The 18021-nt window shown below is 39.6% G+C and overlaps 1 protein-coding gene across 1 annotated transcript; it reads left to right on the top strand.

The window, feature by feature from the left end:
• The first annotated feature begins 543 nt into the window (after window positions 1–543).
• Window positions 544–1934, top strand: LOC308429738 (actin, cytoplasmic 2-like). The gene has a single exon (XM_080928660.1). The coding sequence runs from the start codon at window positions 651–653 to the stop codon at window positions 1647–1649; it is 999 nt and encodes a 332-aa protein (XP_080784786.1). The 5' UTR covers window positions 544–650; the 3' UTR covers window positions 1650–1934.
• The last annotated feature ends 16087 nt before the right edge of the window (window positions 1935–18021 follow it).

Genomic DNA, 18021 nt, shown 5'->3' with positions numbered 1-18021 from the left:
TCAGCTGCCCCTTGAATACTTGCCAGTCTGCAGCCATCAGAAGATGGGTGGTTACGAACCACATGGAGGTACTGATGGGTTTCAGTGCTGGGCTGCACTTCTGGGTTTAAGGCTCATGCTCCTATCTCTCTGTCCTGTGTAGGTGGCTGAGCTCTCTGTGCCTGCTTTCGCCATTCATAAATTGAAGATATGCTATGCAACTACTTGGCAGAGTACTTGTAAAAAATAAACATAATGTGTGTTTAGAACATTGACATGGATTGGCCATAATAAATGTATTTATTACAAACTGATATGTATAAGGTATAGATAACAGTGTAATATTATAGTTCAGCTGCCCAGAAGGATTTGAGAAATCAGTTTTTTCACTGGCTCAGAAATTTAATAATAGTGTATCTGTCACTTTCTTTCTTTAATATTTGAACATTTTTTTTAAAAAAAAACACTGGTCTCACACTCCGCCGCCGGCTCCTAGTGCGCTTCTTTCTGCTGCTCCCTCGTACCGTCCTTCGCCGATCGCAATGGAAGAAGAAATCGCCTCACTCGTCATTGACATTGGCTCCGGCATGTGCAAAGCTGGCTTTGCTGGCGACAACGCCCCCAGGGCCGTGTTTCCTTCCATTGTCGGGCTCACCTGACACCAGGGCGTCATGGTGGGCATGGGCCAGAAAGACTCGTACGTGGGTGACGAGGCCCAGAGCAAGAGGGGTATCCTGACCCTGAAGTATCCTATCGAGCACGGCATTGTCACCAACTGGGATGATATGGAGAAGATCTGGCACCACATCTTCTACAATGAGCTGCGTGTGGCCCCCGAGGAGCACCCAGTGCTTCTGACCGAGGCCCCCCTGAACCCCAAAGCTAACAGAGAGAAGATGACGCAGATAATGTTTGAAACCTTCAATACCCCAGCCATGTACGTGGCCATTCAGGCTGTGCTGTCTTTGTACGCATCTGGGCGCACCACTGGCATTGTCATGGACTCTGGTGATGGGGTCACTCACACAGTGCCCATCTACGAGGGCTACGCCCTTCCCCACGCCATCTTGCGTCTGGACCTGGCTGGCCGGGACCTGACAGACTACTTCACGAAGATCCTGACTGAATGGGGCTACAGCTTTACCACCACTGCTGAGAGGGAAATTGTTCGTGACATAAAGGAGAAGCTGTGCTATGTTGCCCTGGATTTTGAGCAAGAAATGGCTACTGCTGCATCATCTTCCTCCTTGGAGAAGAGTTACGAGCTACCTGACGGGCAGGTGATCACTATCGGTGATGAGCGGTTCCGGTGTCCAGAGGCTCTCTTCCAGCCTTCCTTCCTGGGTATGGAGTCCTGTGGCATCCATGAGACCACCTTCAACTCCATCATGAAGTGTGATGTGGACATCCGCAAAGACCTGTATGCCAATACAGTGTTTTCTGGTGGTACCACCATGTATCCAGGCATTGCTGACAGGATGCAGAAGGAGATCACAACCCTAGCACCCAGTACAATGAAGATTAAGATCATTGCTCCCCCTGAGCACAAGTACTCAGTCTGGATTGGCGGTTCCATCCTGGCCTCACTGTCCACTTTCCAGCAGATATGGATCAGCAAGCAGGAGTATGATGAGTCGGGCCCCTCCATTGTCCACTGCAAATGCTTCTAGACGGACTGAGCAGGTGCCAGGCATCTGCTGCATGAGCTGATTCTGAAGTATCTATTTGCCCTGGCAAATGTACACACCTCATGCTAGCCTCATGAAACTGGAATAAGCCTTTGAAAAGAAATTTGTCCTTGAAGCTTGTATCTGATATCAGCACTGGATCGTAGAACTTGTTGCTGATTTTTGACCTTGTATTCAAGTTAACTGTTCCCTTGGTATATGTTTAATACCCTGTGCATATCTTGATTTAGTCCTTAGTTCATGTGGCTCGGTCACTTGGTGGCTGGGGAGCACACGGTGGAAGAGAAGTCCCCAGCCTGGTGAATCTCTGTGAGCACCGCGTAGTGATCTGTGCAGGGTATTAACCAACAGCAGACTTCCAGGATTTCCCGAGGCTGACAAGTGTTCCTGAACCAGTTACCACTTCTTGCCAGTCTAGCAGGGTGGGAAAGTCCGAGCCTTAGGACCCAGTTTCATTTCTGGTTTTTAACCTCCTGACCGCCATGGGTTGTTGTTACTTGCCTTGAGTTGGGAATGTTTGTATCGACAACTGTAAATGTATTCATCCTTTTAATTTATGTAAGGTTTTTTTTGTACTCAATTCTTTAAGAAATGACAAATTTTGGTTTTCTACTGTTCAGTGAGAACATTAGGCCCCAGCAACACGTCATTGTGTAAAGAAAATAAAAGTGCTGCAGTAACTGAAAAAAAAAAATAACATTGAGTGATTACTGTAGATAAGTGGCATCCTCTAATCCCTATTTCTTGTGCAGCTGGGTCTACACAATCCAACACAGTGGCCTACATTCCATTCAGAAGTGTTTGGACATGTCACACCTTCAACTAAAATAGCTACATGTTTATCACCCTTATCAGCATCATATTTTACTTTACCGACTTGATACTGACAAGTGTCTAAGAGGCCAGCTGGCCCCTGAGCTGAGTAAACCCTTGAGTCCTTGCAGCAAAGTCAGTTTAGTTACCTCACATCATAAGGATTATGTCTAACCACCATGCTCAGCAATTTAACCTAACCGTTTGACTATTACAAACATAAAATCTGCCTTACTTTGCAGTGAGGTCTTCAGGCTAATTCTCATTGCTGAAAAAAAGCCTTTACTTTCCAGAGACATTAGTCCACCTCTCTCCACCGCTTAGCCTCCTCCAGTCCACTTGTAAGAATAGAAAGACTGAAACGCAAACTATTTGTCAGTGAGTCTGAAAGCACTGCGTTTTTTTCCTATTTTTTTTTCTCCTAGGAAGGACGATAGAAGTCACAGCTTATATTACCTTTGAAGTATGAGGACTTCCAGAAACTTAACCAGAGAGTGTGACAGTGCCGCCTGAGGTGGGAGAAGAACCAGAACATGAAGTTTTACTCATTCCCAGGGAATTTAAAGGTAAGTGAGAGACAAATTAATGACTTGTTCTGAGAAAGAGAGAGAGAGAGAGAGAGAGAGAGAGAGAGAGAGAGAGAGAGAGAGAGAGACAGAGACAGAGACAGAGAGACAGAGACAGAGAGACAGAGACAGAGAGAGACAGAGAGCAGGCAGAGGAATAAAGTGTAACCCCAGCATTCCAGGCAGACAGGTGACAGTTCCTGATGTAACTCAAGAAGACAGGAAGTTTGTGCATCATATCAGGAGGTGGGTGGGTTTATAGGCAGGTGGAAGGGGACACTGGAAAAGGGATGGAGGACAGAATGTTTCCCAACTCAGAGCAGAATAGAAGAGAGAACAAACATGTCAAAGCCAGAGGGTGCCAGTGCAGACAGGATAATAACTGCTTGGCTCAAAAAATTGCCCCATCCACCAATGTTCTTCTCCCTCCTCTGCAGAGCAGAAGACAATTAACTCAGAGAAGAAAATGTGATAAAAAGTAAAATAGGACAAAGAAATGAAGAATTAACCCCTGCCTTTTTTCCCGTACTAGACAGAGACAAAGACTTTTTGTTGAATGTGAAATCAGTTCAATTTAGTAAGGAGTTTTAAAATAATGTCTGAAAATGATACTGTTAGCATATGAAAGTGAACAAAAGATGCTATGGTCTGTGTGAATAGTTTTAACATCTATCCTGGTGATTTTTTTCATCAGCCTGACAAAAGTTAGACTAAGTAACTGGTCAAAGTTAGGAAACTAAAGGTCACAGTGCTTGGATTTGACATTAGATGTCTACCACGGAGCATGTAATCAGGATGACCAAGACATACTGCTGATTTCTGATCTCTCACAAAACTCAACACTTGGTCTGACATTTCCCAGTGAATCCAACAGTCACCTCTATTTTTCCTAATCATGAAAGGTAACAGATAATCTTTTAATTAGAAGATTAAATAAATTTTTGAAAAGTTACCCATATCAGAAGACCTTAAAAAAATGTAAGACTGATGAACTCTGGGAATGTGTCTGCCAAAGAAAATTCATTACCCATAGACTACTGACCTGTTGCTCAAGTCTGCATTTGTGGTAGTCAGAGCAAGAGACAGCTTCATAACATCTGTGTTCAAGTCTCTGGCTTTGCTGCCCCTTTGTTCTTGGAAGAGAATTTCTGCTTAGCTCCCTCTAACAAATCCCTGTGCTCATTTCATGACTTATCTTTGTCCTTTCTCCAGCAAATGTATATTTCATAAAGGGTTGGCTAAGACACTAGAGAGAAGGCAGTATACCAGGAAGTGCTTTGAAATGATTTGTCTGGATTTCACCAAATCATAGCTAAAATGTATGCCCAGTAGTAATAATGATAATAAAGCACCACTCCTGAAACACAATCAGCTAACACAATGAATTCCCTACAGCAGTGGTTCCAAACTTTCCTAAAGCTGCCAACCCTTTAATAGAGTTCCTCCTGTTGTAGTGACCCTGCAACCATGCGATTAATGTATTCTACTTGATAACTGTAATTTTGCTACTGTTATGAATCATAATGTAAATATCTTTGTTTTCCTGTGGTTTTATCTACTCCTGTGCAATATTGAGAACCACTGCACCAGAGCAAGCATTTGCATATTATAGGTGCCCTAGGGTCTTTGCCCTTAAACTTTCATCGATTTGATTGACATTTGTCGTCCTGATAAAGATAGACAGATGGCAGAGTCACAGGAGAAGGAATCTACTTTTCCCAATTGAAGCATTATGCCTCTGTTCACTAACTGGGAAATTAGCATGCTTCTTTCATTAAAATGCTAAAAATCACTAAAGATTAGTAACTTAAGTGGGAACTATTAGAAATTCTGCATTCACACTTGCATGTAAAAATAATGTAAACTTAAATTACTCTATTTTCCTTTCACAATTCTTTTCATATTTTCCTTTTAAAGTTCTTTGGATAACAAGCTTTTAAGCAACTACAATGTCTTGGGGATGGATAGAATCAATTTTCACACCTGTAATGTTTCAGCTTTTATTATCTTAAAATGGTCTAACTTGGGAAAACACATACTCTTAAAATCCACCAGGGGGAGATTTTCACACTGAGAACTTGGATAGAAAAGACTTTATTCAGCTGTATTTCAGGTGATAGTTTCTTGAAGTAAGCCTACATTTTATGTTATGTCTTGATAGGCTGCCAATACAATTCTTGATGTATCGTGATGCTGAGCTCTGCACTGAATGGCCACGGAACGGATGACATAGCATTGGGTCTTGTTACACTGGTGGTGGCTGTGTGTGTCAAGGAGAAGGGGGTATTTGTTTGTAGATGACAGGAGTGCTTATGTCTTCAGGGAAACAACCAGAGAAAAGAGTAATTACAGGTCATTTCTACTACATATAATGTCAACAATTTCTGCTTTTGAGAGATGCATAAAAGTTTGATCTTCTTCCTTGGGAGAGTTGAAGACTTAGAATACCATTGAATTACTTTGTAAGGTGATAAAAGAAGAGATAAAATATGTGTGAAGAATATTTTTTATGGCAAACTGATTTATTTGTGAAGAAATGGCGTTAGTGCAGAAATCCTTGGATAACCAACATCACTGAGGTACCACTACCTGCTTTATCAGATTCCACACAAATTTTATAAACAGATATTTCTACAAGGGTCTTGTAAAAATGATTTGAAGTCCAAGGTCATTTTCAAGATTCAATTATCCCTTGTTACCATGCAGACATTTTCCCAAAACAGAGCAACGCACTGCAGTTTCATGAAGATCTAGAATATAGAAATGAGATGAAAAGGTCACCGGCACTGACCCAGGCTCGCCCCTTCCCTATCTGCCACACAGAGGTGCCTATCACCTCTCAATAATCAAAAAATTTATCATTTTGATAAAATGATGTAGCACCTTCTACCAATAAATCACAGCATTGATTTCCATGAGTCACACACACTTATCTCTGCTCTGGTGTAGTAGAGCACACAAACTGAGCGTGCCCACAAGATACCAACATGCAACTAACTTCCTGGCATTTCTCCTTATGCAGGACTTCAGTGCATGGAGACAATACAGCTTGAAAAGAAGTAATTAAGTCAGAATCAGAACATATTTTCAGAAAGTGACAAAGCTAGGGCAAAGGAGAATGTTATGGGCCTCAAGAATATCACAGATATGTGTGCAATGCTCCTTTTGAGAATTCCGAGAACACAGCAGCAAATCAATGAACAGTGGGAATTGACTTTACCACGGGTGCCCAGTTCTACTGACGAGCTCTGTAGCTCTGTATGCGGAACAGACTGTGGATGGAGCCAGCAGGGAGATGGACTGAAGCTGGCACAAGGATGTTCTAGCACTGGCAGTGTAGATAAATGGCCAGCATCCAGAAGAGCCTCCAGATGGATTGCCACTGGGTAAGGAGCACTGGGAGAAAGGGGAGCATGAGAAATGACAATAAACATTTCTCATTAATTAAAAAGGATTGACGCCTTGCAGATAAGCACTGGTTCTTTCCAATCACTTCTTTGCTCTCCTACCAAACATGCTCCTTGGGAATCAGATGTGAAGTGAGCACTTCCTTTCTCCAGTTCTCCCTTCCAACTGCTCTCAGAGTTCCAGGTTTTGGACACACTTCTGCCTGTGCTCTTAACCAGTTTATGTTCTGTCTATTTTCGTCAACTGGCTGGGAACTTCAGCCGTTAACCAACTTGCCACATTCTTTCTCCATTCTAAACAGGAGGTGTCAAGTGGCACTTAAGAGATTTCATAACAGAGCAAGATTCTTTCTACCACAGTCATTGTAGTTCAACTCAAACCAGTTCCAGACCCTGTTGACCATCCCTGGATATGTCCCTTGCAGTCCCTGTGGCTCTTCCCTCCAACTGCTGATTAAAATCTCAGCTCATGCCAATCTTCAAGTTTGCTGGTTCATTTGGACATTTTCATTCAACTCACAGTTGTTGAGCATTTTATTTGATTTTATAAGAAGTAAAGTCATCTGTGAAGCAGAAGCTCCTCACATTGATTTTTGTACCCCAGAAGCTTGTCTCTATCCAAATTACCTTTTTCTTCTCTCTCCTTGGAGAAAAGACACTTCTTCCTCAGGTACCTTTACCACGTGACACACACAACTTGGCTTGTATATGCTTGGCTCTCTCTAAAACCTATGCTGAATTGTGATACTCATTGTGACATTGTTAGGACATATTGACTTAAAAAAAGACAATTACACTGTTTAAAAGGGACCAATTCTTTACTTGAGGCTTGTTTGCTTGTGCAAGAGCAGGTTTGTATAAAGTGAGGTTGCCTACATATTTCTTCTCTCTTGCAAATACTGCTTCTCTGCCCACACTTTGTCATGACTTAAGTAGCCCACATCATTGACCAGTACCACGTTTTTGGACTTTGGAGACTCTAGACCCAAGAGCCAACATAAACTCCTTTCCTCTCGAATTAACCCATCTTAGGAATGTTTATGTTACAGCAATGTAAGCAGATAACCAAACTGGGAATTTAGGCACACACCTATAAGTTCAAAACTTGGAAACCGAAAATAAAGGTGTTACATGTCTGAGCAGAATGTTATCTCAAAAATTTTTGTTGAGAGAGAGAGAGGGGGGGGGGAGACAGAGACAGAGACAGAGACAGAAAAACGGAGAACTGACAGTTAACAAATATCACAAATATTTTAGATTTTATATTCTCTACTTTTAATTAATACTTGATTATATTCATATTCTCTTCTTCTTAATGATCTTTCCTATGTAGTTTCCTTGGCATTTGCTCACCTGAATGGTTTTTTTTTTTTTTTTTAACATCTTGGAGCACTACTTAGGTTGACGGTACCAACATCTTGCCCTCATTTTATCCACTATCCAGAAGAATCTCATGTGTTATTGCAGTCAGAGTTCTATTTTTATGCTCACATATCTGGCACACCTACTTCAGGTCTCTTTCTATAACATGAGGGCCTGCTATCTCAAAGTCATAGTTAGATTGTTAAAAATGGATCCAAGTTTAGCACTTGCAAAACTGTCTCACTCCTCAAATCTGCTTTATAATACTTATTCATTTAAGTTATATGTATTTTCCACCTAGTGTCTGCTAAATGTCACTGATAACCACTCTAGGAACATAGTAGTAAGTTAAAAGATTATTAGAATAGTCCTTGTAGAATCTACACTGTGATGGGAACTCCTGTCTTTCTCTATATATCAGTCAAGGTTAAACTGAGACACAGAACCCATTTGAATATAATGTATTAAAGAACCTATTAAAAGAACAATACCTTAAGTAATCATACTAGAAATTAGGAAAATCAAGGCATGAGAGGGAAGTGGGAAGACTACAGAGAAGATATTTAATAGGCTTTTGAAACCGAGCAATGGATTGTGAACATGGAAATCTGGGAGAATGATAGAGCTGTCTAGGGACAGATGTTCCCCATTGCCCCCTACATTTAATCTCTACAGAGACTAACAGATCCTGCTTCTGTTTAGGCTTAGAACATACAGAGACAGTCCAAGAATGCATTTCAAAATTGCCACAGCCACAAAAAACATTGATACTAAATTTTTCCTTTGATATTTTAATCAACTTTGAAATGTTGACTGTTAATAAATGAGCAAGAAAGGAGTATAAGATAATAATTATATAACAGGTACCCATTCTATGAGCATTCAAGGATTGTGTATGGCCCTGGGAGCCCTGAACCATCAGATGTGTTTAACAGAGGGATCTGCAGTCCTCAGGCTAAAACCATGGAACAAAAGAATTGAATAGGATAAAATCTCCACAGAATGTGATCTTATTTGGAAATAGGGTTGTGCTAGATGGTTTTGTTAGATGTAATTAATCAAAGATCCCAAAACCAAAGCCTGAGTTTTTAGAGGACTTACATGTAAATGATCAGTATCCTTATGAGACAAAGAAAGACACACAGGAGCAGAGGAGGATGAAGCCAAGTAGAGCCAGAGTAAAAAGACTATAAAACAAATCATTGGACTCACCACACACTAGGAAGAGCAAGAAGTTTTTCCTTTTTTAATAGCTTTAAAAGGAGTATGGTTCAAGGACACCATGAGTGTGAACTTGGAGTGTCTAGAATTGAGAGAGAACCAATTTCCAATATCTTGGCTGCTATATTTGTGCTAATTCATTGTATCAGTCATGATAAACAAATAAGGCTAGACTATCTGTAAATACATTATAAACTTGGTGAAGAGACAGATATTGTTTTTAATTTTTAAAAAATCTCTATTAATTCTATCTAGAATGTCTACTTGGATTGTTTTTTAAGAAATGCAGTTTTCTGGTACAACCACTCTGGAAATCAGTCTGGCAGTTCCTCAGAAAATTGGACATAGTACTACCTGAATACCCAGTTATTGCACTTCTGGACATATACCCCAGAGAAGCTTCAAGGTACAGCAAAGACACATGCACCACAATGTTCACAGCAGCCCTGTTTATAATAGCCAGAAGCTGGACCGAATCCAGATGCCCTTCAGTAGATGAATGGATACAAAAATTGTGGTATATTTACACAATGGAGTACTACTCAGCTATCAGAAACAGTGACTTTATGAAATTCTTAAGAAAATGGACACATATAGAGAATATCATTTTGAGTGAGATAACCCAGTCACAAAAGAACAGACATAATATGCAGTCACTGATAATTGGATACTAACCCCAGAAAGCTTTGAACACCCCAGAAACAACTCACAGACTATTTGAAGTTCAAGAAAAAACAAAGACCAAAAAAACTAAATGAAAAACCATTATGCTTAATCTTTAAACACCAAGAAAGCTTTAAATATTTCCAGGTTACATCTTGTTTTACATGTACTTCATGCTCATTGTAGCTAGTAAGATTTTAGTGCATACTATCAAACCTTTAAAAAAAATCAAGTACTGACAAAAATGTATTCATATACTTTTATGCAAAAATGCTTAAAATCTTTACATTTATCTTTGTTTTTTAAAATAAATTTGTTCAATTTATTGAAAAAAGAAATGCAGTATTTTATTCCCTTACAACTTTATTTAAAGAAGAGAGATACATGTACAGATTTTAAAAATCATTTCAGTAGTTCTTTTAGAGGTTTGATAGCATGCATTGAATTCCCACTAGTTACCATAAGCATAAAGTACATTTAGAACAGAATGTAACATGAAAACCGTCAGTTTTCTTGGTGTGTATAAATTAAACATAATGATCTTTAAATACCAAAAATTGTCACAAGGCTATATCCCTAGCTCTTGGATTATTATTGATTTAAGGTCCAGGTGTACCACACTCTGAGAGGGTGCTATACACTCATTTTTTTTCCTAAGAAGGACTGAGGCTTTCACTATTTGGCCTTTGTTATTCTTGAGCTTCATATGGCCATTGAGTTGTTTCTGGGGTATTCAAAACTTTCTGGGGATAGTATCCAATTATTTGTGACTGCATATTATGTCTGTTCTTTTGTGACTGGGTTACTTCACTCAGCATGATATTCTCTAGATGCATTCATTTTCCTAGGAATTTCATAAAGTCATTGTTTTTAATAGCTGCGTAGTACTCCATTCTGTAAATATACCACAATTTTTGTATCCATTCATCTACTGAAGGGCATCTGGGTTCTTTCCAGTTTCTGGCTATTATAAATAGGGCTGATATGAACATTGTGGTGCATGTATCTTTGTTGTATGTTGGAGCATCTCGGGGTTATATGCCCAGAAGTGGAATAACTTTGTCTTCAGGTAGGACTATGTTCAATTTTCTGAGGAACCACCAGACTGATTTCTAGAGTGATTGTCCCAGCTTACAACCCGAACAACAGTGGAAGAGTGTTCCTCTTTCTCCTCATCCTCCCCAGTATCTGCTATAGAAATGCATTTTTTCAACCTTGAGATTCTACTTCACACCAGTCAGAATGGTTAAGATCAAAAACTCAGATGAGAGCAGAATACTGGTTGCTGTTTCCTACTATTTTTGCTGTTAGATGTAGAATTATGTCTGCGTGTCTTTCTTCTTTTGGTTTTCTTGCTTAGTTATTTTCTTGCTTTTTCTAGGATATAGTTTCCCTCCTTATGTTGGGTTTTCCATCTATTATTCTTTGTAGAGCTGAATTTGTGGTCAGATATTGTATAAATTTTGTTTTTTTTTCTGGAATATCTTGGTCTCTCTATCTATGGTGATTGAGAGTTGTGCTGGGTACAATAACCTGGGCTGACATTTGTTTTCTCTTAGGGTCTATATGAATGTCTGTCCAGGATCTTCTAGCTTTCATAGTCTCTGTTGTGTAAATCTTATTCGTCTGTCTTTATATGTTACATGACCCGTTTTCCTTACTGCTTTTAATATCTTTCTTTGTTTTGAACACTTAGTGTTTTGAGTATTATATGTCTGGAAGAATTTCTTTTCTGGTCCAATATATTTGGAGGTCTGTAGGCTTCTTTTATGCTCATGATCATCTAATTTTTAAGGGCAAGGAAGTTTTCTTCTATGATTTTGTTGAAGATATTTACTGTGCCTCTTAGTTGATATTCTTTCCCCTCTTCTATTCCTATTATCCTTAGGTTTGGTCTTCTCATTGTGTCCTGGATCCCTTGACCTTTTTGGGTTAGGAGCTTTTCTGTTTTTGCATCTTTTCTGAATGTTTTTTCTATGTTGTCGGTGTTGTCTTCAGCCCCTGAAATTCTCTCTTCCATCTATTGTAGTCTATTGGAAATGCTTGTATCTGTGACTCCTGATTTTTTTTTTTAGATTTTCCGTCTTCAGGGTTGTCTCTTTTTGTGTTTTCTTTATTGCTTCTATTTCCATTTTTAATTTCTTTATCTCTTTGTTTGTGTTTTCCTGTAGTTCTTTGTGTGATTTTCTTGTTTCTTCTTTAAAAGCTTCTATTTGTTTATGGTTGTCCTCTCATACTTATTTAACAGAGTTATTCATGCTCTTGAGTATCTCAATCATCATCTTGAGGTATGATTTCAGGTCTGAGTATTCTTTTTCTGGAATCTTTGACAATCCACTGCTTGCTGTGGTGGGAGATCTGGGTTCTGATGTTGCCAGGTTGTCTTGGTTTCCATTGCTTAAGTTCTTTCATTTTCCTCTTGCCATCTTGTTGTCTGTGGTTATATATGGTCTTGTTGCCAGTGACTGGCACCTATGTCTCCCGTGAATCTGAGGGCCCATGGGCTCAGGAAGTCAATTACTTCTGAGTGGTCGTCTTTTTGTGGGCGAGCAGTGAGTTCTGGTGGCAGGTACTCAGTTGTCTTTGTGGGTTTAGGTCGGGGAGATCTTGTGAGTCTGCCTGGGAATTTGCCCCTTTGCCCACTAGTCCTGAGAACTAGTGGTGGGGACCTGGCTCTTTCTCCAGGACAAAATGGATGCTTTTCCAGTGGGTACAGCACTCTCTGCTCACTGAGAACTCATGGTTTTCCCTCCCTGGGCCGTTGTGTCAGATTCACCTCTGGTCCAGGTGTAAAAGAGTCTGTGGAGCTGATATTCCAGAACTGCCTTCCCCAGGCATATCATAATTCTCTATGACACAGTCCCAGGCACAGCCTCCAAGCAGTCTCTGTGCTCTGGGTACTGCAGGACCTCACTGGGTCTGCACCCCAGGTTACCTGCTGGTCTAGGTGGAAGAGCTCCTTGGTGTCAGGTCTGCCATCAAAGCCTTTCTGGGCAGGCAGATCAGGATACTCCCTTCCTGTGGACCTGAGAGGAACCTTTGCCACAAGCACCACCACCAAGCGCTCTCTGTGTTCTGGGTACTCAGTGCACAACCTTACCAGGTCTGTGCCTTAGGTTACCTGCTGGTCTAGGTGGCAGAGCGCCTGGGCATCTGGTCCAGGAGCACAGCCTATCTGGGCAGATCTCTCAAAGCACCCTTTTTAAGCAACTGAAAGGCTATCTGTCCAAATAAAAATAAACATATATGAATTCAAGCTTCAAACTTCTCATTTACTGTTTTAATTTAACAAGAAACACCTAGTCAGGAAACTAGAAAAGGGACATGAGACAGTGTGCCTGGAAGGGTGCAGGGTACTAGAATGTAGGTAATATGAAGGTAGAGAGAGAGAGAGAGTCCTGAGGGTGGAAGGGTTTAAGATAAACAGAAAGGGTAAATGAATCAAAGAATATATGAAAAAGTCATATTGAAACCTACTACCTTGTAAGCCAATTTTAAAAACACACACATGCACGGGCACAGTACATGCACGCATGTGCGCACACACACACTCACACACACTCACACACACACACATACACACACATACACACACACACTCATACATACACATACACACACACACACATGTTCACACACACACATACACACACACATTCACACACACACATACACACACACACTCACACACACACATACACAAACACACTCACACACACACACACACACACACACACAGAGAGACACACACACACACCATCATAGCTTAAAGAGCAATACTCTCAAAAACTGAAAAGGGCTTCTTATAGACATCATGAATAATTAAACATAAACCTCAATGCCCTGTGTGAGGATTCTTCCTTTTGACTTTGCCCCCTGTAACAGGCTTCCTTTCTCTCTGGATGACAGTACTCTATGGATAAAGATACCTCATGTCTTCATAGCAAGATCTATAGCAAAAAATCTGGAACCCAGATGGACTTCCTCCCTGCTAATTAGCATTTACAGTTCTGTCAGGTACCATGCAGGCCTCTTGGGAAGAAAAGCATCAAAAGTCTTACAAAGCTGTATGAACTACAGTGCCAAGACAACATTCCCTGCACCTGATTATGCATTGATTGTATGACTATTACCAGGGGTAACCAACAATTCTCACATTGAATTTGAATCCTTCTTACAAGAGAATCCATCTCTGGTACTGTAAATCCCCATTTAAAAACAGAGACAAAAAGAAAAGAAAAGAATCTAGGATAGAACCAACTATTTATTTAGTTAACAATGTCAAACTACCTTCTAAATACTTAAGCATATGACTGTATACAAGTGTTACTCTCTGCTTCTACTAGCAAAGCCTCATTTTGCAGTGAAATATAGTATGTACCGGGACACAGAACATCTCAAAATGCTGAGAGAAGGTGAATCTTGAATCCTCAAACAAGGGCATTTTGCACCACCTCTTCTAAGGCTCACAAACATTTCAAGAGAAGGGGCAGAAAAGAATGTAAGAGCCAATAGAGAAAATGAAGAAATACAGGGTTACATGCTCTGAACATGAGACACCCTTTCCAATCATTGCAACTGCATTAGCTTGCACCAAGCCTGTACAGAATGGACCAGTCAGTAGCCAACTATAGATGAGGAAGCAGTTCAAGAGCCCCTTCATCACTGAACTGATGGCTACTGATAGATTCTGAAAATTGGGTGGTCACTGCCAGCTGAGTAGTTTCTGCTGGGTACATTAGGTCCCAATACAGAATTCCCAACCCAAGGTCACACAGGTTGACTATGACTAAAGGTTATGCTTTTGTTTTTTGAATAATTCGGCAAAAAACACATGAATATGGGAATTGGGACTCATAGGGAAGAAAGGAGGTTAATGGTGGTGGAAGAAAAACAAAGAAAGGTAGGTAGAAAGATTGCATTGTTTACATGCATAATAATCACATTGCATGTTTTACAGGTATAAAAAATGTTCAGGAATGTTTTTTAAAGTATATAAGCACAGAACAAGGAGGGAATTCATAAACCACCACGCCCAACCCCAAGTGATCATTAGATGCTCTCTGTAGCATCCTTTCAATGATGTGTCTAAACTCTCTTCATGACTCCCAAGTGACTGAAGACTTGTTGCCTCTGGAAGCAGCCAGTATGATTTCGGGACATTCAATTAAGTTGAATGTTTCCTCTGATGATTGAAAATCTGGTGGGTTTGATAGTTTTTGAATTTTTGAAGCTACTAAGAACCAAATATATCTTCTTGAATAGTGGAATAACTTCCTTCTCAGGTTTATGGTTTCACTTTCTTATGCTGACATAATTACATTTCATCACCTTTCAGGTTCTTCTCCTCTGGCTGTGTTCCAGTGGTTGGACTAGTTTTGTCTTTAAGTAGAAGGTATCATCCATGTCCTTTTTTAATGTCCCTTAGTGATTCTATGCAAGGTTTTGTTGGCCTTACTGACAAATGTTGTAACAGAACTTTTTTTTCTCATGCTGCATAGGTTTAGCCTAGTATGCTTGAAGCTCTAGTACAATATAGTCTTCCCACAGAATCTATTGAGAACCAGATTCTGGATCTCTATAGATAGCAGGGACTTCAAATCATCTTCAGGTAGCATATTAATATCTAACATAATAAAAACACCATTTATATGACTGTTCTACTGAATTATTTATGAAGCAAACAAAAATAAATTCTGTACATGTATAGTCAATTCATTGTTTTTATCAAGTACATTTAAGCCAGTTGCTTGAAATCTTAGATGTGGAAACCTGCAGTCATGGAAGGCTCATCAGATATTTAAGTTTTACCCCATTTCTTGATAGAGATTGATCTCACAGAAGATAGAAATAACATTTATTTTGAATTATAAACAAAGGGTGTATTTCTAGGCATGGACCAAGGGCTCAATTATTATTTGAAATATATTACCTTCTATGAAAGAATAAATCAGAAGATTTCTGAAAAAGAACATTATCCCTGATAAGTCTAGAAAAATAACCACACAGAAGAGAAAAGAACAGTAGGGTCATAAATGCAGAATGTTGGAGAACTGTGGGATCAAATGACTGGAAACAGTCAGCAAGCTCATAGCAGGTAAAATAGTCATTAGAACAGTGGAAAGTGAGCCAGGGTGAGGCAAGCCTGATTTTGACAGGAGTATAGGTTAGTGAATACTGAGTTCTAGATTTTGTGTAGAATTTTACTTCTAATAGAAATACTACATTTACTAGGCAGGTAAAGGAACTGGTTATAAGGCCACATGGTCGCTTTCAGGGGGAAGAATTAAGGCTTCCCTGGCATTCATGAGGCCCTAGATCCCATGGTGATATTGAATATTTTGTTTTTCATAAATATGTGTTTTCAAATTATGTGCATATGGATGTATGTGTAAGGGAGCATGTGTGCAGGTGCCTGAGGAGTCCAGAAGAGTGTTAGATTTTCCCAGAGCTGAAATCATATGTGATAATTAGCTGCCCTGCATGGGCACTGGGAACCAAATGCAGGTGTCCTGCCAGGTAGGTATGATGAGCTTTTAACTCTAGGGCCATCGAACCCTGAGGGTTTCCTTTAAGCTGCTAAGAGAATGATCCAGAATAGCAATAAAAAACAAACTATATTACCTAAAAGTGCAGAGGCCTCAGGAACGTGGGATAAAATATTTCTACATTCTACAGGGCACTCAAGAAAGAAACACTCCTAAGGAGAAGGGTCTGAGCCAGGTGAGACTGAATACCTTGATAGTATATGGAAGATGTAGTGTTTAGAGGAAGCACATTACTAAACATTCTTCACATTTAAGATCAATGAGGAGCTTGGAGAGTTTCAGTTTTAATAATTTACAAAAAGCACTTGCAGAAATTATGGAAAGACTACACTCGTTGTTATAATCTGTTATATGGAAAAAAAATGTAGATAAAACGAATCCAAGAAGAGGACAGAAGGTAGCATCCAGGGAAAGAACAGACTTAGTTTCATTGGCTCCCATCCTATTGAGTCACAGCGTATCTGATGACAGTGTCTGAGGGCATGCATTCTGTTTTCAGCAGAATCTCACGGGAGCTTTGGTGTCCAGACATTTTACTAAAGCTCCATCATGTAAGCTTCCTGGATGGTACACACTGGCTCTGTCTGAAGTTCCTGGGAAAGAAGCAAATGTGTGGCCCCGAACCACCGCCATACATCATGTTATTGATCTAGCTTGCCCAAGGCCAGATACACAACTAAATAGATACTCTTAGCAATATCTTGATAAGGCTTTGCAGATTAGGTAGAAGCCAAGAGTAAGGGACAGATTTCTCTCTATAGACTTGGTGAAATACTTCTGGGGGATTTCTATGACAACTGACTTTTTACATTGGATTGAAAGTATCTGTTCATGTGTGCATGTATTTTCTACACTGGAGGTGAGATTATATGTACAAGGTAAGAGTACATGCAGCATGTAGTGTCTACATGTTAGAGTAACAAAAGAGTGTTTAAATTCTTCTTCATTTAGTTAAAGATCTGCAAAATATAGCAGTCTAAAATGCCTTGGTCTGGGAAATGTGATTTTATGTATTCTTTTTGAAGGGAATGGTTGTAATTCTCATCTTCATTTGTTCTTACAATGAACTAAAGTTTTCAGTTTGTCTTCCAGAAAGACTCTGGAAAAATACTTTCTGGGGGAATTTTTGATATTTAATACAGTGTTAAATGCATTAAAAATTATTTGTATCCAGAAAGATACAGTTCTCCAGAATGATGGATTGCTGCCTGAACCAATGTGTATATTATTTCGGAGGGGTAAACAACAATGAATGAAGTGGCTCAGAGAAAATGAAGTTTAATGTCTCAATAGGTATCTGATTTACCTCAACACAAAAGAGGACTGTGCAGTTCTCAAAGACAGATGTTGTCTACTTGTTTGAATAGCAAGATTATCTCACCACTCTTTCATATATGTGGAAAAATTAAAGAGCTAGAATTGAAAACATAGAGAAGTATGGATTAATGACTAAAATTAAATCAATGAATGAAGACTTTTAACATGCCACAAGTCCCCAGGCTTGAGTTGAATCAAGTCAATATATTTTATAGGGTGAAGACTGATGTTATAAAATCTATTAGAGAATATAAATAATGTTAGGTAACCAAAGAATATTTCAAAGTATTGAGGAATACCACTGAAAAAGAAATGATCAATTCCTGTAATAATCTATAACACCATGCTTTAGTCTACTGCACAAAGTCTATTTGAAACCATCTGCCCTTACAACATGGTATAAGGACTAGAATCAAGAACTTTGCATCTCAAGGAAATGCCTATGTTACTGTTGCTT

This window comes from Micromys minutus, assembly GCF_963924665.1.
Source record: "Micromys minutus genome assembly, chromosome: 1".
Lineage (NCBI taxonomy): Eukaryota > Metazoa > Chordata > Mammalia > Rodentia > Muridae > Micromys > Micromys minutus.
Note: the sequence above shows the minus strand (reverse complement) of the source record. Positions and strands in the feature narration are given on the sequence as shown.